Source organism: Hyla sarda, chromosome 5 (assembly GCF_029499605.1).
Source record: "Hyla sarda isolate aHylSar1 chromosome 5, aHylSar1.hap1, whole genome shotgun sequence".
Lineage (NCBI taxonomy): Eukaryota > Metazoa > Chordata > Amphibia > Anura > Hylidae > Hyla > Hyla sarda.
This window is the reverse complement of record NC_079193.1, coordinates 212,481,539-212,506,956: the sequence shown is the minus strand read 5'-3', so window position 1 is coordinate 212,506,956 and position 25,418 is coordinate 212,481,539. Positions and strand designations below refer to the sequence as shown.

The 25,418-nt window shown below is 45.3% G+C and overlaps 1 protein-coding gene across 1 annotated transcript in view; it reads left to right on the top strand.

Annotated features, from left to right (window-relative positions):
* Window positions 1–583: 583 nt before the first annotated feature.
* The window catches only part of SLC22A23 (solute carrier family 22 member 23), a 142,305-nt gene continuing 117,470 nt past the window's right edge, over window positions 584–25,418 (top strand). Inside the window, exon 1 of the mRNA XM_056521066.1 lies at window positions 584–1,593. Within this exon, the coding sequence (XP_056377041.1) occupies window positions 1,069–1,593 (525 nt within the window). The 5' untranslated portion in view covers window positions 584–1,068. The remainder of the gene's footprint in view (window positions 1,594–25,418) is intronic.

Genomic DNA, 25,418 nt, shown 5'->3' with positions numbered 1-25,418 from the left:
TTGCCTTATTAGAGGCACTATTAGTTTGAGCACTACCGATAAGTGCGGCACCATTGGCCATACTGTGTTAGTATGGACGTGGTCGTGTACTACTGATATGGTCATGATATGGCATTACTGGGACACTGTTGGCACTGCAGGTCTGTGACCTCCAGATGTTGCAAAACTACAACTCCCAGCATGCTGGGAGTTGTAGTTTTGCAACATCTGGAGGTCCGCAGGTTGAAGACCACTGCTATAAGGCATTACTGGAAACCTTTCAGACCCAATTGGTCTGAGCCCGGGCACCACACATATGGGCATCATATAACAATACTGAAATGCGGCGACTATATGTCTGGGTGCATATCATTTTTTTGTGTGGCACGAACCAGTTATTGTTAAATGTAAACAGTGAGATAACATAGGGACACCCAATGGGCACTGTGTGGTTCTACATGGGCAGGTCCCCCCAATATGAAGGTGCCCCGGTATTATGTGGTGTTCCTCTCTCCGTCTCCCTGTCCTCCCGGGGCTGCCGCCGCCGCTACCTGCTGCCTCCCGGGGGAGGGCTCTCCGGAGCCGGCGCTGCAGGTTGGCTTGTGTGGCCGCCCCGATACTTCCGGGGGGCGGTAATAGAGAGGAGAGCTGTCATGTACTGCGGAGCCTGCTGGCCAGCTCTGACTGAACCGGTCGGATGATTGTCGCGTCTCCAGGCAGGAGGAGGGAGCCCATTGTGCTATAGACGTGACCGACACTCGGGCTGCCAGTCCCAGCTGCCGAGGACAAGAGACGCCACATTTTCCGCGGGATCACGTGCGGTCTCCCTATTGTGAGGACACTGGCGGCTCCTGGTTGCAGCGCCCTTTTCTTGTAGCAGTGCCCGGCGGGAGGAGGGAGCAGCTGCTGCAGCATTGGGCACACGTCTACTTGTTGTCAAGCACTGCCCACCCCCTGGCACCATCCACCTGGGAGCTCCATGCAGTGATCACTGAGGCAGCAGGCGACACCGGGACACTCAGTGCCAGCAGCTGGATGGGTGCATGCGGCCACTGACAGCCCCGGCTGCCCCGGGAAGGAGGTGGCATCATGGCCACAGAACAAGATCCTGAATCCGGTTGGATGAGGGAGCCGGAGGCCGAGGAGAATGGATCGGTTCTGCCGGCCTCCAGCGTTACTGTGCCCCCATCTGACGAGCTCCCCACAGCCCCCGCATCCCCGGCACAGCCGGGCTCCCGGTACAGCCACCTGCTGGTGGACTATGACGGCTCCGTGCTGCCCTTTCTGGGCGGGCTGGGCACCTACCAGAGGCGGCTGGTGCTGCTCACCTGGATACCCGCGCTCTTCCTCGCCTTCAGCCAGTTCTCGGACTTCTTCATGCTGGACCAACCCGACAAGTGGTGCAAGGCGAACGGCAGCCTGCCCGGGAGAAAGAGCCCCCTGCACCCGGAGAATGACAGCTCCCCGGCCCCCGAGGTCATGCTGCTGCTGCCGCCAACCCAGCTGCCCATCACCCCCTCCCCGGGCACCTTCCCTCACAATAACGACTCCTGCCTGTGCCACGAGTGGACCTACCAGATCCACGCCGGGCTCGTCCAGAACGTGGTCAGCAAGGTAAGAAAACCATGCCACCTATCTGGGCACTGATCTCCAAGTGCTGCCCTACTTCTCAGCGGTACCCCAGCGACTTACAATACCAGGGTTTACATTGGGATCACTCAATAGTGTGGGGAATGCTGCAGAGAAGTGCCAGCTCATAGGGGCATCACCTGGCATAGCTGTGCCACATGCTATCCAATCAGACAGAAGGCTTCATGTGCAGAGACACAATGGTATAGGGGGGTGAGCACCCCTTAGAACAGTGTTTCCCAACCAAGGTGCCTCCAGCTGTTGCAAAACTACAATCCCCAGCATGCCCAGACAGCCGAAGGCTGTCTGGGCATGCTGGGGGTTGTAGTTTTGCAACAGCTGGAGGCACCCTGGTTGGGAAACGCTTCCTTAGCGTGCATGCACACCACGTTTTTGCAATACAATTCCCGTATCAGGTTTTGGATGAAAAACGGATTCCTCAAAACCTGACTTAGGCTGGGTTCACACTACGTTTTGTACTTACGGTCCCGTATATGGCTGGGAGGAGGAGGGGGGGGGGGCGGGGATTAATCGCGGCACCCGCACTCGGCCGTATTCGGGAACCGTATTTAATGCATGTCTATGAGTCGACCGGAGTGAACCGCAGCCTCCGGTCGGCTGCGTTTTGGGCCGTATGCGGTTTCCCGACCGTAGGTGAAAATGCGGTCGACAACGTTTTTGCCTGCGGTCGGGAAACCGCATACGGACGAAAACGCAGCCGACCGGAGGCTGCGGTTCACTCCGGTCTGCTCATAGACATGCATTAAATACGGTTCCCGAATACGGCTGAGTGCGGGCGCCGCGATTAATCCCTACGCCCCCTCCTCCCAGCCGTATACGGGACCGTAAGTACAAAACGTAGTGTAAACCCAGCCTAAACTGTATCAAAACGTGTACAAATTTTAACCCATATACGGTTTGAAAAATGATGTCCGGTTGCATCCGTTTTTTTAATAAAAAAACGTATACGTTTTAAATTTTTCACTCCATTTTTAATAAAGTTTGACTTGTTGGATTGAAATTCCAAGAAAAAAACTGTGCAAAGTCAAAAACCCAATGGTGATAACCGGATGGAACCGTACGCACATACAGTTCTGTACAGTTCCCATTGACTCCCATGTTAAAAAAAAATTAAAATAAAAAAATAAAACTTATACGGTTTAATACAGTTCTTCACCCGGACCAAAAAACGTGGTAGGCTACAGTTTTGGGTACGGGTAAAAAAACAGGACAAAACCGAATGATGCGTTTGACATACGGTTTACAATGTTGTCAATGCATATGGTTTTCTATACAGTTCTGTACGGTTTTTTACTTGAAACCGTAAACAGGGACTGTATAGCAAAAACGTGGTGTGTATGCAGCCTTAGAATGTTCTGTCAGTCACTACTATATACGTCTTTTATCAAGCAGTCAAGAATTCACAACTGTTCTCGCCTGTTTTGCAACAGCTGGAGGCACCCTGGTTGGGAAACACTGCCTTAGGGTGCCTGCACACCACGTTTTTGCAATACAGTTCCCGTATCAGGTTTTTGATGAAAAACGGATTCCTCAAAACCTGACTAAACTGTATCAAAACGTGTGTACAAATTTGAACCCATATACGGTTGAAATCCGTATACGGTTTGAAAAATGATGTCCGGTCGCATCCGTTTTTTTTATAAAGAAAAAAACATACGTTTAAAAATTTTCACAAAAAAAACTGCAAAGTAAAAAAACGTATGGAACCGTACGCACGTACAGTTCTGTACAGTTCCCATTGACTCCCATGTTAAAAAAAAAAAAAATGTATACGGTTTAATACAGTTTTTCACCCAGACCAAAAAACGTGGTGGGCTACAGTTTTGGGTACGGGTAAAAAAAATTGACAAAACCGTATAAGACGCAAAACGGACTAAACCGGATGATGCGTTTGACATACGGTTTACAATGTTAAGTCAATGCATACGGTTTTCTGTACGGTTCCATACGGTTTTTAACTTGAAACCGTATACGGGATCTGTATAGCAAAAACGTGGTGTGCATGCACCCTAATATTATGTCGGTCACTACTATATACGTCTTTTATCAAGCAGTCAATAATACGGATTCACAACTGTTCTCACCTGTATTGCAACAGCTGGAGGCACCCTGGTTGGGAAACCCTGTCTTAGAATGTTATGTCAGTCACTACTATATACGCCTTGTATCAAGCAGTCAAGAATACGGATTCACAACTGTTCTCGCCCTCCAGTACTTTCCCAGTTATTGGACAGTCAGGGTCATTGGCAAGCTGGATGGCTATCATCATTTGGGGAGGAGTAGGAGAATGGGCTTGGTGTTAGTGCTGGTATCCTCTGCAACATTCAGTTCGAAGATTTGTAGTCTGGTATCAATCGGCAATGCCCTATTGTATTTTATTGGAATAAAACTTTATAGAGAACTGCGCCTTTTTAAAGGCTCCCTAGTCTTCTTCCCCAGAACTGCCAATGACATCCTTAAATATTCTAACGATTGACCCCAGAACTACAATGCATAAGTAACAATGTACACTTGGTGCAGTAGACAGTAAATGGTACAATGTGCTAAATAAACAGAACACAGATGGGGCGAGAGAGAAAGAGCTGTAATAAAAATGATTAATAAAGACCTACAGTGAACTGTTCAAGTGGGCTGACCTGGACATAGAGGGGTCAAAAGAGACTGCACAAACCATACACTGTGGGGGAGATTTATCAAAACTGGTCCGGAGGAAAAGTTGCTGAGTTGCCCATAGCAACCAATCAGATTGCTTCTTTCATTTTTCAGAGGCCTTTTTAAAAATGAAATTTTTTTTTTTTTATGAAAATGATTGGTTACTATTAGCAACTTTTGCTCTGCCCAGGTTTTGATAAATCTCCCCCTGTATGTTTTCACAAAAAATATATATATTTTTTAATTTGTGATTTTTCTCTTATTTAGCTCTCTCCATTTCTTTGTATGGTTTACTTTCTACAGGACCAAGTGCACATTGTAATGTATGTATTTTACTTGTGGGGCGAGTTGTTCCCCCTCCAGTATTTGAATATGTAAGGATGTCCCTGTCAGTAATCTGCATGAAAGAAGAGCCAGGGAGCCTTTCAAATGCGTCATTCTAAAGTTTTATTACAATAGAACACAGTTGCATTGCCAATAGATTTTTAGCTACAGATCTTTGAACAAAATATTCAAAGGGTACCAGCCCCATCACCAAAGCCGTTCTTCTCCCCACATGACGTTATGCTTGCCACCCAGCTTGCTGGGGATTCTGAACGTCAGTCTACATGTAAGAACAGCTGCCTATAAAGTAGGTTAGGTTTCCAGCTTTGCCCGAGTTCTCACATTGCAGATAACAAACAAAAGTGCCTAGTGTGACACGGCCTTAAAGGGGTACTCCGGTGGAAACCCTTTTTTCTTTTAAATCAACTGGTGGCAGAAAGTTAAACATATTTGTAAATTACTTCTATTAAAAAAATCTTAATCCTTCCAGTACTTATTAGCTGCTGAATGCTACAGAGGAAATTCCTTTCTTTTTGGAACACTGATGACATCACAAGCACAGTGCTCTCTGCTGACATCTCTGTCCATTTTAGCAACCGTGCATAGCAGAGGTATGCTAAGGGCAGCATGGTGGCTCAGTGATTAGCATTGCTGCCTTGCAGTGTTGGGGACTTGGGTTCAAATCCCACTAAGGACAACAATAAATAAAGCGTTATTATTGTTATAATAACGTCAGCAGAGAGAAATGTGCTCGTGATGTCATCAGAGAGCATTCCAAAAAGAAAAGAATTTCCTCTGTAGTATTCAGCAGCTAATAAGTACAGGAAGGATTAAGATTTTTTTTAATAGAAGTAATTTACAAATCTGTTTAACTTTCTGCCACCAGTTGATTTAAAAGAAAAAAGGTTTTCCCCGGAGTACCCCTTTAATCCATTTCACACCAGAAGTAGCATCTGTTCTGTATATTTTGAAATTCATCATGATCCACAATTGGCTTTGGCTTCAACACTGCACTGTGTAGGAGCAGCCTCAGAAAATAGACTCTTCTTATCATTGATTTGTTGTGTTAGTCTGTTTAATATTTAAAGCAATGAAAAAAACTCAGCAATAAAAAAAGGTTCAATTGCAACATGAGAACACGGCCATCCATCTATCACACTTCTAATTTCCAAACTATAAAACGGTACACGGCTAAGTGCCAGGACCTCCCCCCAACAATACTAAGAATGACTAGACGTCTGAGCGGTCCTGGTGGGGAGGTGGCTACAGTTACTTTTCTGAAATGAATGGAAACTGTCCATCCATGTCATGGCATCTTTTCCATGGTTTATGTCTGCTTACATATGATCTGGATCAGTTTAGTACAGTGATCAGCACTACTGGAAGATCAGAGATGACAGCTCATTGTGGGATCACCTGGCTCACTCCAGCTCAGCAGATGTCCTCCTACATTATTGGGGAGATTTATGAAAACCTGTCCAGAGGAAAAGTTGCAGAGTTGCCCAAAAATGAAAGAAACGATCTGATTGGTCGCAATGGGCAACTCTGGACAGGTTTTCGTAAATCTCCCCCTATATCCTCTGTGCGTAAATAGCTGCCTATACCAGTGGTTTCCAACTAAGATGCCTCCAGCTGTTGCAAAACTACAACTTCCAGCATGCCCGGACAGCCTTTGGCTGTCCGGGCATGCTGGGAGTTGTAGTTTTGCAACAATTGGAGGCACCCTGGTTGGAAAACACTGTCCTATACAGTGGGTTAGGTTTTTTGCTCATATAATTCAAGTTAGACATCAAAGTTTAATGGATCACTGTCTAAGTGCTGGGACCCCCAATCATTCTAAGGCTACGTTCACACTGCCGATTGTCTCCGGCAGTGTGAAGTAAGGATCGACCGTTTATTGGTTTGGCCGATATTCACGATTTTGGACATTATCGGTATCTGCAATTACCTTGCCGATATGCCGATAATGTCCCGGCCAGAGACCGCTGCTGCCCTATTGCCTCCCCCATCCCCGGTTTTATAATTACCTGTTCCCGGGGTCCGCGCTACTTCTGGCTCCTGCGGCATCCTGCCCGCTTCGCTGCGCAGCGCAATGACGAGTGACGTCCTCAACGCGACGTCACCGTCAGTGCACACAGTGACAGCTCATGACGCCACCGGAGCCAGAAGAAGCGCGGACCCCGGGAACAGGTAATTATAAAACCGGGGATGGGGGAGGCAATGGGGCAGCGGCGGCAGTGGTGGTTGGACTAGGGAGGACCCCAGGACAGGCAAGGGGGAGAGAAGCGGGCGGCGGTCTCTGGTCCCGCAAAAGCCGCTGCAGTTCATTGATTTAAAGCACCCGCTTTAAATCATTGATCTGCAGCAGCTTCTGCGGGGCCGGGTGGCTGGTTGGGGATAATAGCCGATAATTTATACCGGAATATCGAAAGGTCCCAGATTATCGGTATCTTCCCTAAAAAATCGATATCGGTCGATCCCAAGTGTGAAGCCCCTTATTTTAGCACTGAGAAAAAATAGTGCTTGCACCGTCTTTTTCTGCGGCTTCTCTCTCCGAAAATAATGGCGGCTCCCACATAGCGTATTTGATGCTGCGTATTTGTTCCTGCTGAGTATTTTGTTACCCATTGACTTCAATGGGTAGGAAAATATGCAGCTTCATCAAATACACAGTATCAAATGCGCTACGTGGGACCGTACCCTGAAAGTGTCAGTTTAGTGATCTGTGTGACTGCTGCCGTCATGAAGTGAACTATTCCAGGTATGTGGATCATTTTATAGGAGGATAACAATGTCGTGTGGAGTACAGAAGCTTTCATGGGCAGGGTTACTTCATGGAAGTGAAACTGCCAGTAGAGCTACTTCTATTTGGGCGAGGTCATCTGTATGATGCTCTATTATAGCGGAGCCGGAACGTGCTATGGTATTCACCTAATGCCCATTAGAATTCCAGTGGGTTCAGGTGAAGTGAGCCCCAACCCCAGAACATTGCTTGGTATAAATGGTACCTTTGCTTTATTTTCCTGCCCTGGCCTGATATGACATATTGGTCATGTTCAGTAAGATATCAGCATTAGAGATGAGCGAACTTACAGTAAATTCGATTCGTCACGAACTTCTCGGCTCGGCAGTTGATGACTTATCCTGCATAAATTAGTTCAGCTTTCAGGTGCTCCCGTGGGCTGGAAAAAGTGGATACAGTCCTAGGAGACTCTTTCCTAGGACTGTATCCACCTTTTCCAGCCCACCGGAGCACCTGAAAGCTGAACTAATTTATGCAGGATCTAATTTATGCAAGTAATCAACTGCCGAGCCGAGAAGTTCGTGACAAATCGAATTTACTGTAAGTTCACTCATCTCTAATCAGCATATTCACATGAATAGGACATTTCTTTAGGTGAACATACCCCAAAGTCATGTTTTCCAACCTGTGGCTCTCCAGCCATTACAGAATTACAACTCCCAGCATGCCCTGACCTTCAGGAGATGCAGTTTTGCGACAGCTGAAGAGCCGCAGTTTCTGGAACACTGCCCTGAAGGTTTTCTACATACACATTCTATGGCTGTCCAGTTGTCTAGAGTTGCTTATACCCTATCACTTGTTAGATTCTATTATTGTAAGGTTTAATACATCTTATGGTGATTCCTATAGATCAGTGGTCTCCAACCTGCGGACCTCCGGATGTTGCAAAACTACAATTCCCAGCATGCCCAGACAGCCAACGGCTGTCTGGGCATGCTGGGAGTTGTAGTTTTGCAACATCCGGAGGTCCGCAGGTTGAAGACCACTGCTATAGATCATCTGTTAGTTTGTTACTTTGTGACCTTTTCCTCCTTTATAAACAGTTGCGAGAAGTATCTGTCCCTTGTTGTCTGTACACAAATACAATCTGAGTAAACACATGGCAATGATCACAGCATTTGTTTAATGTTCTTTTAGCACAACCCCTATCCATGAGGCAATTCCACTAACGAATCTAGAGCAGCTGTACGAATATCCGACAACAAGGAAAACTGATAGCTCATCCACGTGTGACATTCAGTAGTGCACAGTATGTATTGAATTTAGTAGGGGCAGGGCTAGACAAGGAGCTAGGTAACCTTTGCATTGGTGCCTAACTTTTTGGATTTTCCTTTTCTTTTGATGGCTACAGAGATCATACTACTTGGTTACTAAAAGCTACAGGGACTGTCAGGGCATAGGCAGCACCTGGAGAACCACAGGTTGGAGACTACTACCGTATAGACTCGATTATAAGCCGACCCGAATATAAGCCGAGGCCCCTAATTTCACCCCCCAAAAAAACAGGAAAAAGTTATTGACTCGACTATAAGCCTAGGGTGGGAAATAAATCATCCCCCCCCCTTCATCATCACCGCCTGTCATTCATCCCCCCTTCATCATCACCGCCTGTCATCATCCTCCTGTCATCATCCCACACCCCCCCTTCATCATCTCCGCCTGTCAATCCAGTGGTCTTCAACCTGCGGACCTCCAGATGTTTCAAAACTACAACTCCCAGCCGTCGGCTGTCTAGGCATGCTGGGAGTTGTAGTATTGAAACATTTTGGAGGTCCGCAGGTTGAAGACCACTGTGGCCTTCGTCATCATCCAGACCCCCCGCTCCCCTTTAGTTTTCTACTCACCTCCCCTCGGTGGGAAGGAAAGGTGAGCTGGTCCGGGCCATCTATGCTACAGGGACCGTCCGGTGGGGTGGGTTAGTCGCTCTGGGCTGTCTATCTTCACCGGGAGGCCCTCTTCTCGGCTCCGGGCCCGGCCCCGGACTAGTGACGTTGCCTTGACGACAACGCATTGGGATGTTCATGAGCAGTCCGTGCATCGTCGTCAAGGCAACATCACTAATCCGGGCCCGGAGCGGAGAAGAGGGCCTCCGGGTGAAGATGGACAGCCCTGAATGACTAACCCACCCCACCGGACGGTCCCTGCAGCATAGATGGCCAGGACCAGCTCACCCTTCCTTCCCACCGGGCATGCTGAGAGTTGTAGTTTTGCAACATCTGGAGGTCCGCAGGTTGAAGACCACTGAGAAGGGATTGACAGGCGGAGAGTTCACTCGAGTATAAGCCGATGGGGGTGTTTTCAGCACGAAAAATCGTGCTGAAAAACTCTGCTTATACTCGAGTATATACGGTACTAATTTCTCCACCTCTGGAGTAGTACATGCTAAGTACTTCCTTCTATGAGGTCCATATAAAGAGTTGACCTGATGACAGCCGCTTTTAGTGTATGTGCACATTGGTTGACATTGTTGTAGATTTGGGAATGCCGTGCTTGGCACCCCATGATACTGGTCTTTGCCTTCAGTGATGATGTGGCAACCAATGCGATGGCTCTAGCCTGTGATTCACGCCTGCAAATCTACAATTCTATGCTTGCTTTGGGGATTTCTTTTTTCTTGGTTGACTCTCAGGCTATGTTCACATGGTCGAAAATGTGCAGAATCTCCGTCCAGAAAACACGGGCAGACATTCTGCACATTTGAATAACCTGGCGGGCGCTAGGACTGCTTTGCTTGGAAATGCGCCATCTCCAGACGGGTGCTCAAAACACAAAATTCTGCCGAAATTCAAATCCCCATTGAGCTCAATGGGATTCTGCCCAAAATTCTGCAATATTTTAATCCTCTACAAACTTTGACGTTCTGTAGGTTTAAAATTCACACCACAGATCAGTTTCTATGAAAATAAATGATCAGATAAAACCTTATTCACATCCTTGATACTGTAATCCTCTGCAGATTTAGAAAGTTGCCAACATGTCCGTCTGCCAACACCTGATAACCAGCATGAAAAACTGAAATTATACGAAGCAAGCAGATAGAATTTGCTGATAAAGTTAAATAAGACATGAAGCTGAATATCTGCTCCAGCAAGCTTTCCTAGACAAATGAATGGCCTGATAAGGGAACACATTTTGCCGTTCAGTAGTTCTGGAAAGATGAGTTACAACATTTTTAGGGGCAGTCATAACACTATTTACAGACATGGACAAAATTGTTGGTACCCTTCCTTTAGACAATGGGGGAGATCTATCATTGCCTTCTTGACATTTTATATGGCTGATATTTGTCGCAAAATTTGTGCGCAGTTTTTTTTTTTTTTTTTTTGCAATTTCAATATAGACAACATAGGCAAAAGTGACTGTGAAATGCAGTGCTTCATAGAAATGCAAGGTCCCTGTAATAACTTGAAACTGGCAAACATGAATGAATAAACATTTACTAAAAATTAGACATTGCTTTTAAATTGCAGCTCAGCAGAATCCTTTTGAAAAATGAAATCAGGAAATTGGCCTGGACAAAAATGACAGTACCCCTAGAAAACGGGAAATAATTTGTCAGTCATTTAAGACACCTGGGACACAATTCATGTCATAGGTGTCTCCAAACTTGTAGTCAGATGCCTATTTGTAGGGTGAAAAGTAATCACTGTGCTGTTTGATATCAGAGGGGGAGATTTAGCAAAACCTGCGCAGAGGAAGAGTGGTGCAGGTTCCCATAGCAACCAATCAGATTGCTTATTTCACCACTCTTCCTCTACACAGGTTTTAATAAATCTCCTCCATGTGGTGTACCACAATGAACATGTACTATAGAAAGCCAAGAAGAGAGTTATCTCAGGACATCAGAGAAAATGATAGACAAGCATGTTAAAGGCTATAAGGTCATATTCAATCAGCTTTACCAACCTCCCTGAACGTGGCCACAAGAGACTGATAGTACAAAAAGCAACCAAACAGCCCAGATAAACTTCCAAAGATATTAGAGGTGAACTCCAAGGTTAAGGTACATCAGTGTCAGATCGCACCATCTGTCGCTGTTTGAGCAAAAGGAGACTTAATGGAAGACGGCCAAGGAGGACACCACTGTTGAAAGGAAATCTTGTCAAAATGCATATTGACAAGCCACAAAGCTTCTGGGAGAATGTCCTTTGGACAGACGAGACAAGACTGGAGCTTTTTGGCAGGTCACATCAACTGTTTGCAGACGCAAAAATTAGACTTCTATGAACCCTGATCTGAATCCTATTGAACATCTGCCGTGGAGCTGTAACGTACAGTCTGGAGAAGACACCCTTCACACTGGAGCCGGATCTTATGAGGAGTGGGCCAAGATACCTGGAGACAAGTGCAGAAGTCTCATGGAGAGTAGGGCTGGGTTCACATCCCAATTACTGCCTCCGATGCACAGATAGGATTTCTGAGATTGCATCTGTGCACTGACAGGCACGGACAAGTTAACTTCTGTGGGGCAGAGGACCTGATCATAGCCAGCTAGTCTTTGTCCCAGTCTGTGCTTCAGCAGGGTCAAAGATGATGCTGCAGTTGGACAGGATTATGTTCTGGATGGTATGGGGACCCCTACTAGTCTTTTTTTATAAGCCATGGGAAGGATATCAACAATTTTGTCCATGTCTGTAGACCATAGGAAAACTAGTGAATATAATTTATGGTGGTTGACCACTCACTGCCATGTTATGCACGGAATCCCCGCTCGGACACGACTGTACATGCTATGCAGAATTGTGGCGATTTATCAATCTGTCAAGAGGAAAAGTTGCTGACTTGCCCATAGCAACCATTCAGATTACTTCTTACATTTTTCAGAGGCATTTTAAATAAATTAAAGAAGCAACCTGATTGGTTGCTATGATTTAATTATTATTTTTTTTTTTTTAAATCCTTTCAAGTCATGTAATTCTTTCATTATGTGACTCAAAGATTTCTATTGAATTGGTGGATAAAAAAAACATGGCAGCCGACATTTATCATTGTCTTTAGACTGTTTTTTGTGTCTACAAAAGGCGCAAGCAGGGTTTATTTGCCTTTTTGTTAACACAGTTCTGCTGATTTTGAGTTGCAATCCACTGATTTTGAAAATACACATGATATAGTAGGGATTTATGAACTGCACCTTTTTGTAAAAAAGGCGCAAAGCCACTTAAAAGTCTCTAAAACGACACCATCCCAGACCTGGCGTAGCTTTTTAGTGTATGTGTAGAGAGAAATTTGAGAAAATGTGACCTGCACAAAATTTATCAAATGCTCTGTGACCATTTAATAAATTTGGTTCTCCTACACATTACCAGCACACAAAAAAAGGTGTAAAAAAAAAAATGCTTCACTTACACCTAAAATGATAAATGTGGGCCGGCATTTTTTCCCCACCTGTAGGGGTCTATGGGAGTAAAAAAGTTTCTTATTTAAAACTGCCATACCCAGAGCATGCTGTGATTTTGAAAAACTACCACTGAGCCTTAAAACACCATTACGGTACGTTCACACAGAAGGAATCCGCAGCTAGTTTAAGCTGCGGATCCGCTGGCAATGGTCCCCCTACATTGTGCCTCAAGCTGTGCCTCTGTGCGATCTGCGATCAGACACACCGCGATGTGAGAATCGCCGCGCTCATGCGCAGTGAACTTGTAAACATCGTGGCCGCGCTCCCTGAGCTAGGCTGAGAGCAGCTGCGATGTGTGCGAGTACACTGCGCATGCGCCTGGCGACTCGGTGGCGTGTCTACTCGTATCGGCGGATTGCCGCTATGAGCAGGCACAGATTGAGGCACAATGCAGGGGATCCATTGTCGGCGGATCCACAGCGTAAAATAAATTGCAGATCTGTCCGTGTGAACGTACCTTTAGGCCAGGTTTCCACACCGGTTTTCTTCTGCCCTTTTTTGGAATACTGCAACTGCAGTTTTTGAGCCAAAGACAGAAGTGGATCCAGTAGGAGTAGGAAGTCCTTCCTTTATATTTCACATTCCTTTTTGAATACTTTGAACACTTTAGACTTTGGCTCAAAAACTGTAGTGGCATTTCACCAAGAAAATGTCAGGAAAAAAAACCTGTGTGGAAACCTAGCCTTAGGTTAGGGTCACACACAGCACATCCCCATCGTATTTGATGCTGTGGATTCGCTTCCGGCAGTCAGAGCGACAGTAGAGCGACCTCCCTGCAGCTCTGTGTGTCCATTCATAGCAGGGGATTTCCCGTCAGCAGTAAAGAGCTGACGCAGAGCTTGCAGGGAGTTCTCCCTGTGACTGTGCTGTGTGTGACCCTACTCTTAGGGTAGGTACACGCAATGTCCGTGTTGAATTCTGCCAAAATCATTGATTCAAGTGGGATTCTTCTGCATTGTTTACATGGTGGATGTTTCTGACGCAGAAATCCCTATTCCGGCATCCAAAAAAATAAACATGTTTATTCTATTGACTTCCAGCTAGCATGTGGTTGCAGCATTTTAACCGCGAAAATAACCATATGGCGATTTTTTTTTTTTTTTACATTATTTTTTTTAACCCCTTAAGGACCCATGACGTACCGGTAAGTCATGAGTCCGCTCCCGTTCTATAATGCGTGCGTGGCCTCATAGCAGGTCTGGCCCGGCCTCGAACAACGGCCAGGACCTGTGGCTAATAGCGCGCGGCACTTATCGTTGAACGCCGCGTCTAAAGTTAAAGTAAATCATTGCCAGTTAGCTCAGGGGACTGTTCGGGATGTCTGGCGAAATTGCGGCATCCCGAACAGCTGTGACACAGAAGGAGGGTCCCTTACCTCGCAAGAGGTATGAAAGAGTTATGATTTTTTAAAGGTAAGGAGGAAAAAACGAAAATGCAAAAAAACTGGTCCTTAAGGGTTTGAATGCTGTCTGTTTTCAGCCTAACTGTATGCGTTCTACTCTCTGAAAAGCTTTTAATATGTTTAAAATGTGTGTTAATAATTTTTCTGTACTTTAAGAAAAAGGTGTTAAGTAGAGTGAAAAAAAAGGGTCTGCCCATACATTTGTCAGTTCACTGGTAGTCTTTAGTTTTTTGTACTTTCCTAGCAGTTTACAATTAGGCCAGTGTTATATGGCTGATTTTGTGCAGAAAATAGTCAGACTAGCCGCACATTTGAATGATCCGGCGGGCGCTAGGACCACTTGGAAATGTGCAGTGTCATAGACGACAATGCATTTCCTTGCCAAATCCACAGAAAGAATAGACATGACTAATCTTTCTGTGGACTCCAGAATCAGGATTTCCGTAGCAGAAACATCTGCAGCGGAAATTCAGCCGTGTGCACAGTGCAGCAGAATCCCATTAAAATCAATGAGACTCTGCTGTAGCGGTATGTCTTTGCAGAATATTCCTACGGACATTCCGCTCTGTGAACATAGCCTTATTCTGTTTTTGCTGTAAGAGAAATCGACATGTATTGTATACTGGATCAGCTTTTGTGGAACTGGTCAAGCAGAGCTGCAGTGTAAAGCATGAGCCAAGAGATAAGAGGACATTAAATGGGTATTACAGGATTTTTTTTTTATTTGACTATGCTACAGGGGCTGTAAAGTTAGTGTAGTTCCTAATATAGTGTCTGTACCTGTGTGACGGTTTTCTCACAATTCTTCTGTGATTTTCACCCCAATATTTATATTTACCAGCATACAAAATGTCTGTTGTCTCAGATTTTTCCCAGGTTGCAGTGCGACCGAGACCTGACTCACTAGTCAGCTGATGACAAGGAGTCTGTCTGCTTCGATGGGTGGAGGGATCAATCTGCAACTAATGCAACAGCTGTAGGCACCCTGATTGAAAACCACAGGTCTTTTGAATGGATGCAGCTTATTATTTGTTTCAATGGGTGGGGTGGCTGATGTGTGAGAGGGAATAAAATGGAATTGTGGGATTTGTAGTCAAAAAAAAGAAAAGTCAAACAGGAAATACAGTACACAAAAAGCTAGCCACAGTGTTATGGTAATCTCACCACATTGATGGCAGTGTCCTCAAGTAGCCAAACAGCATCTTCTGAATAAAGGGCAGGGAATATAACCCATGGCAAATATAATGAAGTCACTAGCTTGGAGGTTTAGAATGTCTAATGCTTACAGCTGTCATCCAAAAGGGGTTAATGTTTATACATCATATTTAATTCTTGTTGTCCACTGCTGATAATAGAGGCAGCCACTCCCTATTGATGAATATGCTGACGGAGAATGTGTGGACTCCTATCATATGGTCAACAGACCCAAATAATAGATAAATGAATGTGTGATCCCTACTGATCCTTACTGATATTACTAGTGCTAAGGGCATTGCTATTTTGGTAGCAATGCATAAAAAATAAGGACGTTGCCTATTAGGGCGGGCAAATATCTTAATCATTGAAAAAGGTACAGATGCTGGCACTGGTGGATAACGTTAGTGGGGAACAACAGGGTACTTGACTGGTGCAGCGGTAAGACAGCAACTCCTGCAATGGTAGACTTCACCTGGTGCACAACCCATGTATAGAGATACGGCAATCTCAACAAAGTGAAAAGACGAAAGCACGGGGGCACTCACGGTACTTTGGTCAAAGCAGGCTTCTTTATTCAGGTAGCGGCTGGACACATGTTCTGGCGGGGGGCCAGGAGCGAGCGTGTGGGACGATGGCTATTTCGTGCCGATCCCGGCACTTCCTTAGGTCACGCCTACCCGTACGTAAGGGGTCAGGTAAGTACATCCTGCACACCTATCTTAATGATACCCATAGTCAGCCTAACGTTTAAAGCCTCGCTGTCTCAGTTGACCCTGTCCGTGGGCATTTTCTGCTTCTAATGTTTGTAGCTTGATAAATGGAGAACAGACTCAATGCGCTCTTGCTTTATATGTAATTGTATTTGACTGCTTGTTATCTTGTTAATACAGAACCTCGGTGTGACGTGTCCTTTTTCCTGTTTGAATGCTTACTTCAGTATATATCTCTGTACGTATGTAACCAAATAATTCCCATAGCTCTCTGAGATGACGTGTCTGGAAGTCACAATGACTGACTACAGTTGGCATCAGTAATGAAGAGATTGGTGTAGAAGCCTCATATGTAAATTTGCTCATTTGTTGCAATTGACTTGTCTCTTTCTTACTCTTGGGAGGAAGGAAGCTTTTTGATTTAAAATTTTCATTTCACTTTATGGAAGTTCAACAACGTTGCGTATTTTTCCCTGTATAAATAAATAAAAAATAAAAAGAATTAGACGGATGTCTGTTTCCTAACCAGTGTTGATTCAGCTTTTGCAAAACTACAACTCCCAGCATGCCAAAGGCTGTCTGAGCATGCTAGGAGTTGTAGTTTTGCAACTGTTGGAGGCACACTGGTTGGGAAACACTGCTCTATATATTCAAAATGGTGTTTTTTATTTTTATTTTTTTTAAACATTTTTTAAGTAGCAAAAACATCAAAAAATAAGAGAACAAACTAATAATAAAATTAAAAAAAAACTTACACTCTGCATACGCACCCCTCGACAAGAAGTGCTCCAATGACAACCCTGTTCACGTAGCACATGATGCTACAGCCGATCTGTGGCCTCACTGTTTGCATATTGGGCAGCGTGCACACTACGGAATTTCCAAGTGAAATTCCGCTTAGAAATGACGTATTTAGAAATTTCGGTGCAGCAGAATCCCATTTCTGGCGATTGAATTCCACTGCACAGTGCACACTACAGAATTGGAGCAGGGGATGATCTCCACAACATTGCAATATCAAGAAGCACAAGGTTATGCAGGTGTCGCTAAGATCTGCAAATGATGCCATTTTTAAGAATCTAGCTCCAATCTGTGGCGTACAGGAGGGTCTTTAGTGGTATAAAAGCCAGATTGTACGGTAATTTTTTTTCAGCCACATGAAACCCCGGAATTCAGATTTAGTCAGTACAGTACGATTTGGTGATGCCTTTTTGTTATTATGTGCCACTTGTCACCAACCAGAGAGTGACAGAATCCTTGTACTGAGAGACTCTGCTAAACATAGGCCCAGATGTCATCACTGTTCAGTCCAAAGGATAGGGAATAAGATGTCTGATCGCTGGGGTCCCGCCGCTGGGACCCCCCCCCCCACGATCTCTGTGCTGCACAGTATATTTAGAATGCTGGGGTCCCGTGGTTGGAGTTGTGACATCATACCACGCCCCCTCGTGACGTCACGCCGCACCCCTCCATTCATGGCCTTTACATCTTAATTTTTGGAGTTACGTTCTCCATATTGGCCCTCATGAATGAAAACACTTGCAGATGAGAAGCGGCGCTGTTGTCTCCTTAACCAACAAGATTACTACTTTTGTTTTCAGTCCTGCATTCAAAGAAAAAAACTATAAAAACAGTCAAATGATTGGTTTTCTACTAGCCTATTGTATTTTGTTATAACAGTGAATGTGTGTTTGTGTAATATATCGTCTTGTAGCGTAGCTACTTGATAGTGTCACTCTGTAACTTTGTTTGGTCTTGGCGGATTCCTCGGTCTTTTTAAACCCAAGGTCCTTGACATCTTACACCTTCAATGATGCAACCTTTGTCTCCTTCAAAAGAAAATAAGTCATTGTATCCCTTTCCATACACGAAGGACTTAGAATCTGGTCTCCTTTTTTCTTCTTTTTCCTCCTCAAGCATTTTTTCTTTGTCGAATGACCCTAATGCCCTATAAGTATTGTGTGCCTGTCACTTTCAATGCCCTCACATTTGTTTTTCCAAAAAAAGGAGCTTTGTAGGCCTGTTCTCTTCTTTCGGGGTTGTTCAATGTGCTTTGAAACCTCTTATTTGAACGTTTTATTTTTGTTTTTTTCCCCACTTATCTTATTTGGTCTCAGTTTACAAATAAAGTTTTTAGTGCGGTTTGGCCATGGTTGTAGGCAGGACAAAAAGCTGTTGGAAAATGTGTAATAGAATTATTCTTGTTGGAGATATACTAGGGCTGGGCGGTATGACCAAATATGTCTATCACGGTATTTTTGTAACTTATGGCGGTTCCACGGTATATAACGGTATTTCTTTCACCCCCCCCCCCCCCAAATCATGTTACCCGCCAGCACTGTTCTGCTCCCCCCCCAATTAATTATCAGCCCAGCGGGGTACTACTCACATATGCCACCCCCAAGCACTGCCCTCCTCCTCTTTGTTGGGGGCTGTACGCCAGTGGTCTCCAACCTGCGGACCTCCAGATGTTGCTAAACTACAACTCCCAGCATGCCCAGACAGACAACTGGAGTTGTAGTTTTGCAACAGCTGGAGGTCCGCAGGTTTGAGAAGACTGCTGTACGCTGTATCGCTATGCCTGGGCTGCAAAAGATAAAGAAAATGAACTGTAACTCACCCACGTCGGCCTTATGCTGGGGACGGGAACGTCGGACAGCCGTCAGCCTATCACCGGCCGGAGCCATGTCCCGCCCCGGCCAGTGATAGGTTAAACGCACTGTCATATAAGAAGCCGGCCAGAGCTCCTAACATGACAGTGGGCTCAGTGGCAGGGGCGGGACATCACTCCTGACGACTGTCAAACGTTCCAGTCCCCAGGAAGAGCGGAAGGCCGACGTAGGTAAGTTAAAGTTTATTTTCTTTATCTTTTGCAGCCCGGGCATAGGGATACAGTGTACAGCAGTGGTCTCAAACCTGCAGACGTCCAGCTGTTGCAAAACTACAACTCACAGCATGCACGGACATCCGTTGGCTGTCCAGGCATGCTGGGAGTTGTAGTTTTGCAACATCTGGAGGTCCGCAGGTTGGAGACCACTGGCGTACAGTGAGTTCCAGCGCCGCGTCCCCCAACAAAGAGGAGGAGGACAGCGCTTGCGGGTGACATGTGAGTAGTACCCCGCTGGGCTGATAATTATTGGGGGGGAGCAGAACAGTGCTGGCGGGTAACATAGGATTAGTTCCCCGATGTGGGGACAGCGCTGTGCTGGGCTGATAATTCATTCCCAAGGGGGAGGGGCCCAACCGGTATTGCGGTATGGGGGAAAATTCAGATCGTGCAGCCCAAAAATTTCGGTATTCGGTATGAACCGGTATACCGCCCAGCCCTAAGATATACACAGTAAATACGAACCAAAATGAGTCAGTACGGATGTACACTTTTAGTATTTCATTGCATCTTATAGAAAACCTCCACCTATAATCTGAAAGCTCACTTTTGGGTGGTAATTCTATTATAATGTATGGAATAGGGTCCAGATAGTGACAGCACAAACTGCAGATGGATGATGTGTATGTATACCTTGAAAGCCTTGTAATATGCGCTAGAAGCCAGAAGCAAGCAACAGAAATAGCGTGAATTTGTGAACATGTGTAAGCTCCCGTATTCAACACGGATTCTGTTTCTGAGTCAACATGATTGGAGTGTCTTGGCGTTTTAAAGTGAACCCATCACATTGCACTGGCTGCTTCTGTCTGCTGGGAGGATGTTGTTGTGGAGTCGGAGCAGAACAATACACAGTTTGAGTGAGAAAGTACGTTGTGTCTCATTTTAAATGTTAGAGATCATACAGACTTCACCGCCGGACATTGTTCATTTGACTTATGTGCCAAAAGTGTTCCTAAGAGCCGCCTGCCACACATCTCCTCCCTCTCCCAGACCCTGCTTGACCGACATACAGAACACTGTGCATCAGTCAAGGAGAGGCTGGGAGGTAAGGCCAAGTGAGGAGGAGTGCCATGCTGTGGCACTTGAGAAACATGACTCCACCTACTGGACACATGGCTGAGGATTAAAAAGGTGATTTTATAAGTTTGCAACCACCATTAGATCCAGAAAAGGCACAGTTTGCTTTTATACCCAACAGCTATCCAGGGGTATCAGTATGTTCCAGATTCTTTTGAATCCTTTTCCAGAAGTCTATAGGTCAGTCCGTTTCTGCTCCTGCTCTATAACATCATGCAGGCATTTTAGCTTGAAGGTAAAGAGTTTGGTTTTTGTTTTCACGTAACAGTATGTTTCTAAAAACTATTATCTTAATGAATTATTGCAAAACTTTGGGACTTGTGTGACTGTTATAGAGGCAACCACAGAAGCTTTCTAATGTCTAATCTATAAAGGCCTTTATGTGTGCCTGGAGCATTTATTTTTTATTTATTCTTTTTTATGTCCAAATCTTTTCATGTCTGGGAGTTTTATTTGTGGTATAGGGAAGTTGGACAGAAGTTTTCAGACCCTTTATGTTCACACGGCAAAATTTCCATGCAGAATCCAAAGGAAAAATTTAGCTAGGCAATTTTGCTACATGAAGTTAACATTGTGGAAAATGAAGTTTCCGCTGTCCCATTAACACAGCAGATTTTCCGCTGCAGAATTTCTTCTGTCAACATTCTGCATTTCAGATTCTGTAAGAACATTCAATCTGCCAATAGTTTTTGCAGAATTCCTCATCCGAGTCCATTGATGTCATTGGGACACTCTATTCTGTCAACAATCTGTATGTTGGGCGCAATAAATTCAGCACAACTTTCGAATCCACACACATTCAGAGCAGAATCTGCAAAACTGCAAAAAATCTGCTACCAAGTAATCGTGGGAGAGGAGGGGTCTTGGTAGGAGAGATGACCAGGAACTCAATGGTCACTGTGGCTGAACTCAAAAGATCATGTGTGCAGATGGGAGTAGCTTTTAAAAGGTTAAACATCCCTACAACATGGCACCAATCTTGGCTTTCTTGGCAAGAAGCCTATCCTCAGCAAAAGACATTAGAGCCCACCTGGAGTTAAAAAAAAAAAAAAAAAAAAAAAACCTCAAGGATTCCTGACTGTGAGAAACATGAATATCTGGTGTTAGGAAATAGTGTTTTTGGCCTCACTTCTAAGCCATGTGTCTGCAGGAATCCAGGCACTAAGACTGGCCAGAAGTGAAGGAAAGCTGAATGGGGCAAAGTACAGAAATATTCTTAGTGTAAACCTGGTCCAGAGGGCTTTGGACCTCAGACTGGGCAGAAGGTTTACCTTCCAAGACAATGACCCTAAGCACACAGTCAATGCAACACAGGAGGGGTTTATGGAGAACACTGCATGTCTAAGATTGGCCCTGACTTTAAAGGGGTACTCCGGTGCTTAGACATCTTATCCCCTATCCAAAGGATAGGGGGATAAGATGCCTGATCGCGGGAGTCCCGCCGCTGGGGACCCCCGTGATCTTGCGCGCGGCACCCCGTTTGTAATCAGTCCCCGGAGCGTGTTCGCTCCGGGACTGATTACCGGTGACTACAGGGCGGGCGGCGTGTGACGTCACGCCCCTGTGTGATGTCACGCTCCGCCCCTCAATGCAAGCCTACGGGAGGGGGGCGTGACAGCTATCACGCCCCCTCCCGTAGGCTTGCATTGAGGGGCTTAGCATGACATCACACGGGGGCGGGGGCGTGACGTCACACGCCGCCCGCCCTGTAGTCGCCGGTAATCAGTCCCGGAGCAAACACGCTCAGGGGACTGATTACAAACGGGGTGCCGCATGCATGATCCCGGGGGTCCCCAGCGACCGGACTCCCGCGATCAGGCATCTTATCCCCTATCCTTTGGATAGGGGATAAGATGTCTAAGCACCGGAGTACCCATTTAACCCAACCAAACATTTCTGGAGAGACCTGAAAATGTCTGTCTGACGATAGTCCCCATCCAACTTGACAGAGCTTGAGAGGATCTTCAAAGAAGGATGGCATAAAATCCCTAAATCTAGGTTTGTAAACCTTGTAGCATCATACCTAAGAAGACTTTAATCATTGCTAAAGGTGCTTCAACTAAGTATCGTTTATGAATTGTATTTTTGCCTTTTTGTTACTATCCATTTTTATTGCTTTGGGAAAATGAGGTAGAAAACTTTACCATCAATGCTATGTTCCACGTGGACATTCCACCAACCGTAACATGTCGGTGTGGTGAATAAAACTGTTCCCTGTTGAGAGAGGTTCCCAAGCAGCTGATGATAAATGCTGAGTCAGCAAAGCCACTGTGATTGGCTGAGAAGTGCACACCCGCCCCATACTATTGGTTGTTGTTTGGGGGGGGGATGCATCCTCGCTCAGCTCAGTATTTGGCACCAGCTCCCTGGACACATTTCACTACACCCCGATCTATGCGCTCTCAAAGCAATATAGCACGGAATATAGCAAATTGTATCCTCTATATGAGAGCAGAGAGATCGGTGCAGAGGAGCGGAGAACAGGGATGCTTAAAACTGTGTCCCCATTGCTGCAGCTCAATCTGGAAATGTGTGTCTTGGGGTGCAGAGGTCGGGGAGACCGCTATCCATCACAGCTCTCCCCTGCCTCTGATTACCACTTCTTCAAATCAGTGTACCCGTGCCTCACTGCTTCCCCACAGATTTTCTACATCCTCGAGGCAGGGGAGATTGGTGATCGCGGTCTCCCCTGCCTCTGTGCGGAGGGACACAGTCATGGGGAAGCAGTGAGGCACGGGTACACTGATCTGAAGAAGTAGTAATCAGAGGCAGGGGAAAGCGGTGATGTATCACGGTCTCCCCTGCCACTGCACTAGGACACAAATTCTTACATCCTCGCCAGCAGCGGGGACACAGATTTCTACATCCCCCAGGCTGATGAAAGCCGTGGCGATCGAGTTCACAGTTTTACAGCTGCGGCAAGAGTGAGCCACAGTAGCAGGGACACCGTTTTCAACATCTCTGTTCTCCAATTCTGTCCCGATCTCTGTTCTCATAGGGGGAGATTTATCAAAACCTGTGCAGAGGAAAAGTTGCCTAGTTGCTTAAAGCAACCAATCAGATCACTTCTTTCATTTTGCAGAGGCCCTGTCAAAAATATAAGAAGGGATCTGATTGGTTGCTATGGGCAACTGGTTGATTTTTCCTCTGCACAGGTTTTGATAAATCTCCCCCATAGAGAGGATAGAGTTTGCTATATTCCGCTGTGAGAGCGCAGCGATCGGGGTGTAGTGAAATGTGTCCATGGAGTTGGTGCCGAATACTGTGCTGAGCGAGGCACTAGGAACGCTTGGAAATTCGCCTTCTCATAGACATGCCTATTTTTTTCTGCAGATGCCGGAATCTGAATTTCTGCAATGTGAACGGTGCAGCAGAATCCATTTGACATCAGTGGGAACATAACCTTACTATGTAATGACAACTGGCCGTTTGCAGTTTGAGGATGGATTTGTCAGTCCACTGCTGATCTGGCCTCCCGTTCTAGATGTGCAGTGGTCCCCTTCCTTACTTGCTGCTGGTGTCTCCCACTATTTTATTGCTCTTTCAGGCAATTTAGATTTATTTTGGCATCACTAAATAAAACAGAATAGTAATTCAGGACTACTAGTTTACAATGTTTATTAGAATTGTAATATTTTTATTACTCTGCTCTGTGTTCGACTGGTTCCTCTTTTGGGATGGACATGTGAAGTTTAGCCACTTTGGAAAAACAAAGGTTTACGTTACACTTTATGTTAAACTATGAACGCCAGGACCCATCTTCAATATTTGCTGCCCGTCATAAACCCTGTATGCTGTGTATTGTTCTTATCTAGGCATCAAAGAATAAACTTGTGCAATTCTGTTTCTACTTGATGATAACCTTGGAATGCTCTCACATGGGAATCCTTATCAGCCTGAGAAGAGTGAAGCTCATATATGTATTGTGCGGTCAGTGAGAGCTTATGGATATGATATGCACTGAGCCTGTAGGCAGGTGTATGGAGCTTGTATGGCTTCTTTTTCTGAGCTTCTAGGGGAGAATACCTCTGTACGTACAGCACCCACTGGAGCATGCGACTTCCATACCCCCTAGAGATACCCCTTTTGGTATCCTAGCAATATTCCATACCCTATTATCCTGATGAAATGTAGTCTGGAATACTCATTTTTTATTGCATTGTATGTAAAACTACCTTGGTGTCAACGTGGTGCAACTTGATGTGGAGCACTAATGGTTTTCTTTTTTTATGCTCCTGTTTGGTATAGCAATGGTGCCTTAGGGTCTAGATTCTAAAGCTGTTCTCTTCTCCTTCTCAATGTTGCTGCCCTTCAGCTTGAGCTGTGAAATTGGGCTGGATGTTTATTAGAATGTTTTCCCCTGTCCCAAATCCAGCATTGGAGTGCCTTTGTTATAGCCTACAACGAATATAATTTTTTTTCATGCTTGCCATATGCTCAGATGTACTCTTAGTCTACTCTCCGCTGAGCAGGATGTCTATTCACAGTATAAAGGGATAATAACTACCGTTTGTTAATTTTTAACCATCTGTTAAAAGGTGCCTAGTGATGTCATGGACACTTGACAGAACCTATAAAATGCACGTGATTGCATGTGACATTTAACTTGGGTTGTGACACGCATGCAAATGATCTGTCAAATATTGGTTGATCTCCAGCAGATATCGTAATATATGCAAATATCTTTTCACAGGCAACATTCTATATCTCTGCCTATCTATCTATCTATCTATCTATCAAAAGCACAAGCAGCATCACAATGAGTTCTGGTGACAGCGGTCTAAGCCAAGGTCAAGGGCTCTCAGTATATAAACAAAATAACTGCAGCACCTATGTATGTGCATTTTATTAACCCATATGTATCAAAGAAGGTAACATTTCAGATAATTTAACTAAGGAAACGGGAGCTGCTGTGTACTAGCCCAGTGCCGAGTCTTCCTGCTCCTGTATATTTCCAGTTGCTGCTGCTGTGCCAATCAGCTGGGGGTAATGACCTAACCTGTGAATCACCCATCCACAGCAATCTGCACTATTGCAGATTTCAAATACATTTAGGGGAATTTACTGTTTTTCCTGTGCCTGATTTCAGTCACCTCGTGCACCAAACTTTGACACACAGCAGCTGCACCTCCTTTTACCCCTCGGCATCTACAGAAAGGGGATGGCAGGCACCGGATGTCCATTAAAATTAGTAGTGTAAGAAACTGGAATCTGGATGTTGCTTTTAAAATTGTCATTGATGATTTTGGAGCTCTATGTGGGAGTTAGCTTATGGCAGGCAATGGCAGCGTGCTTCTTCTTTTGAGTTTTTGAATCAGGTTTCTCAACCCTTTGCATGT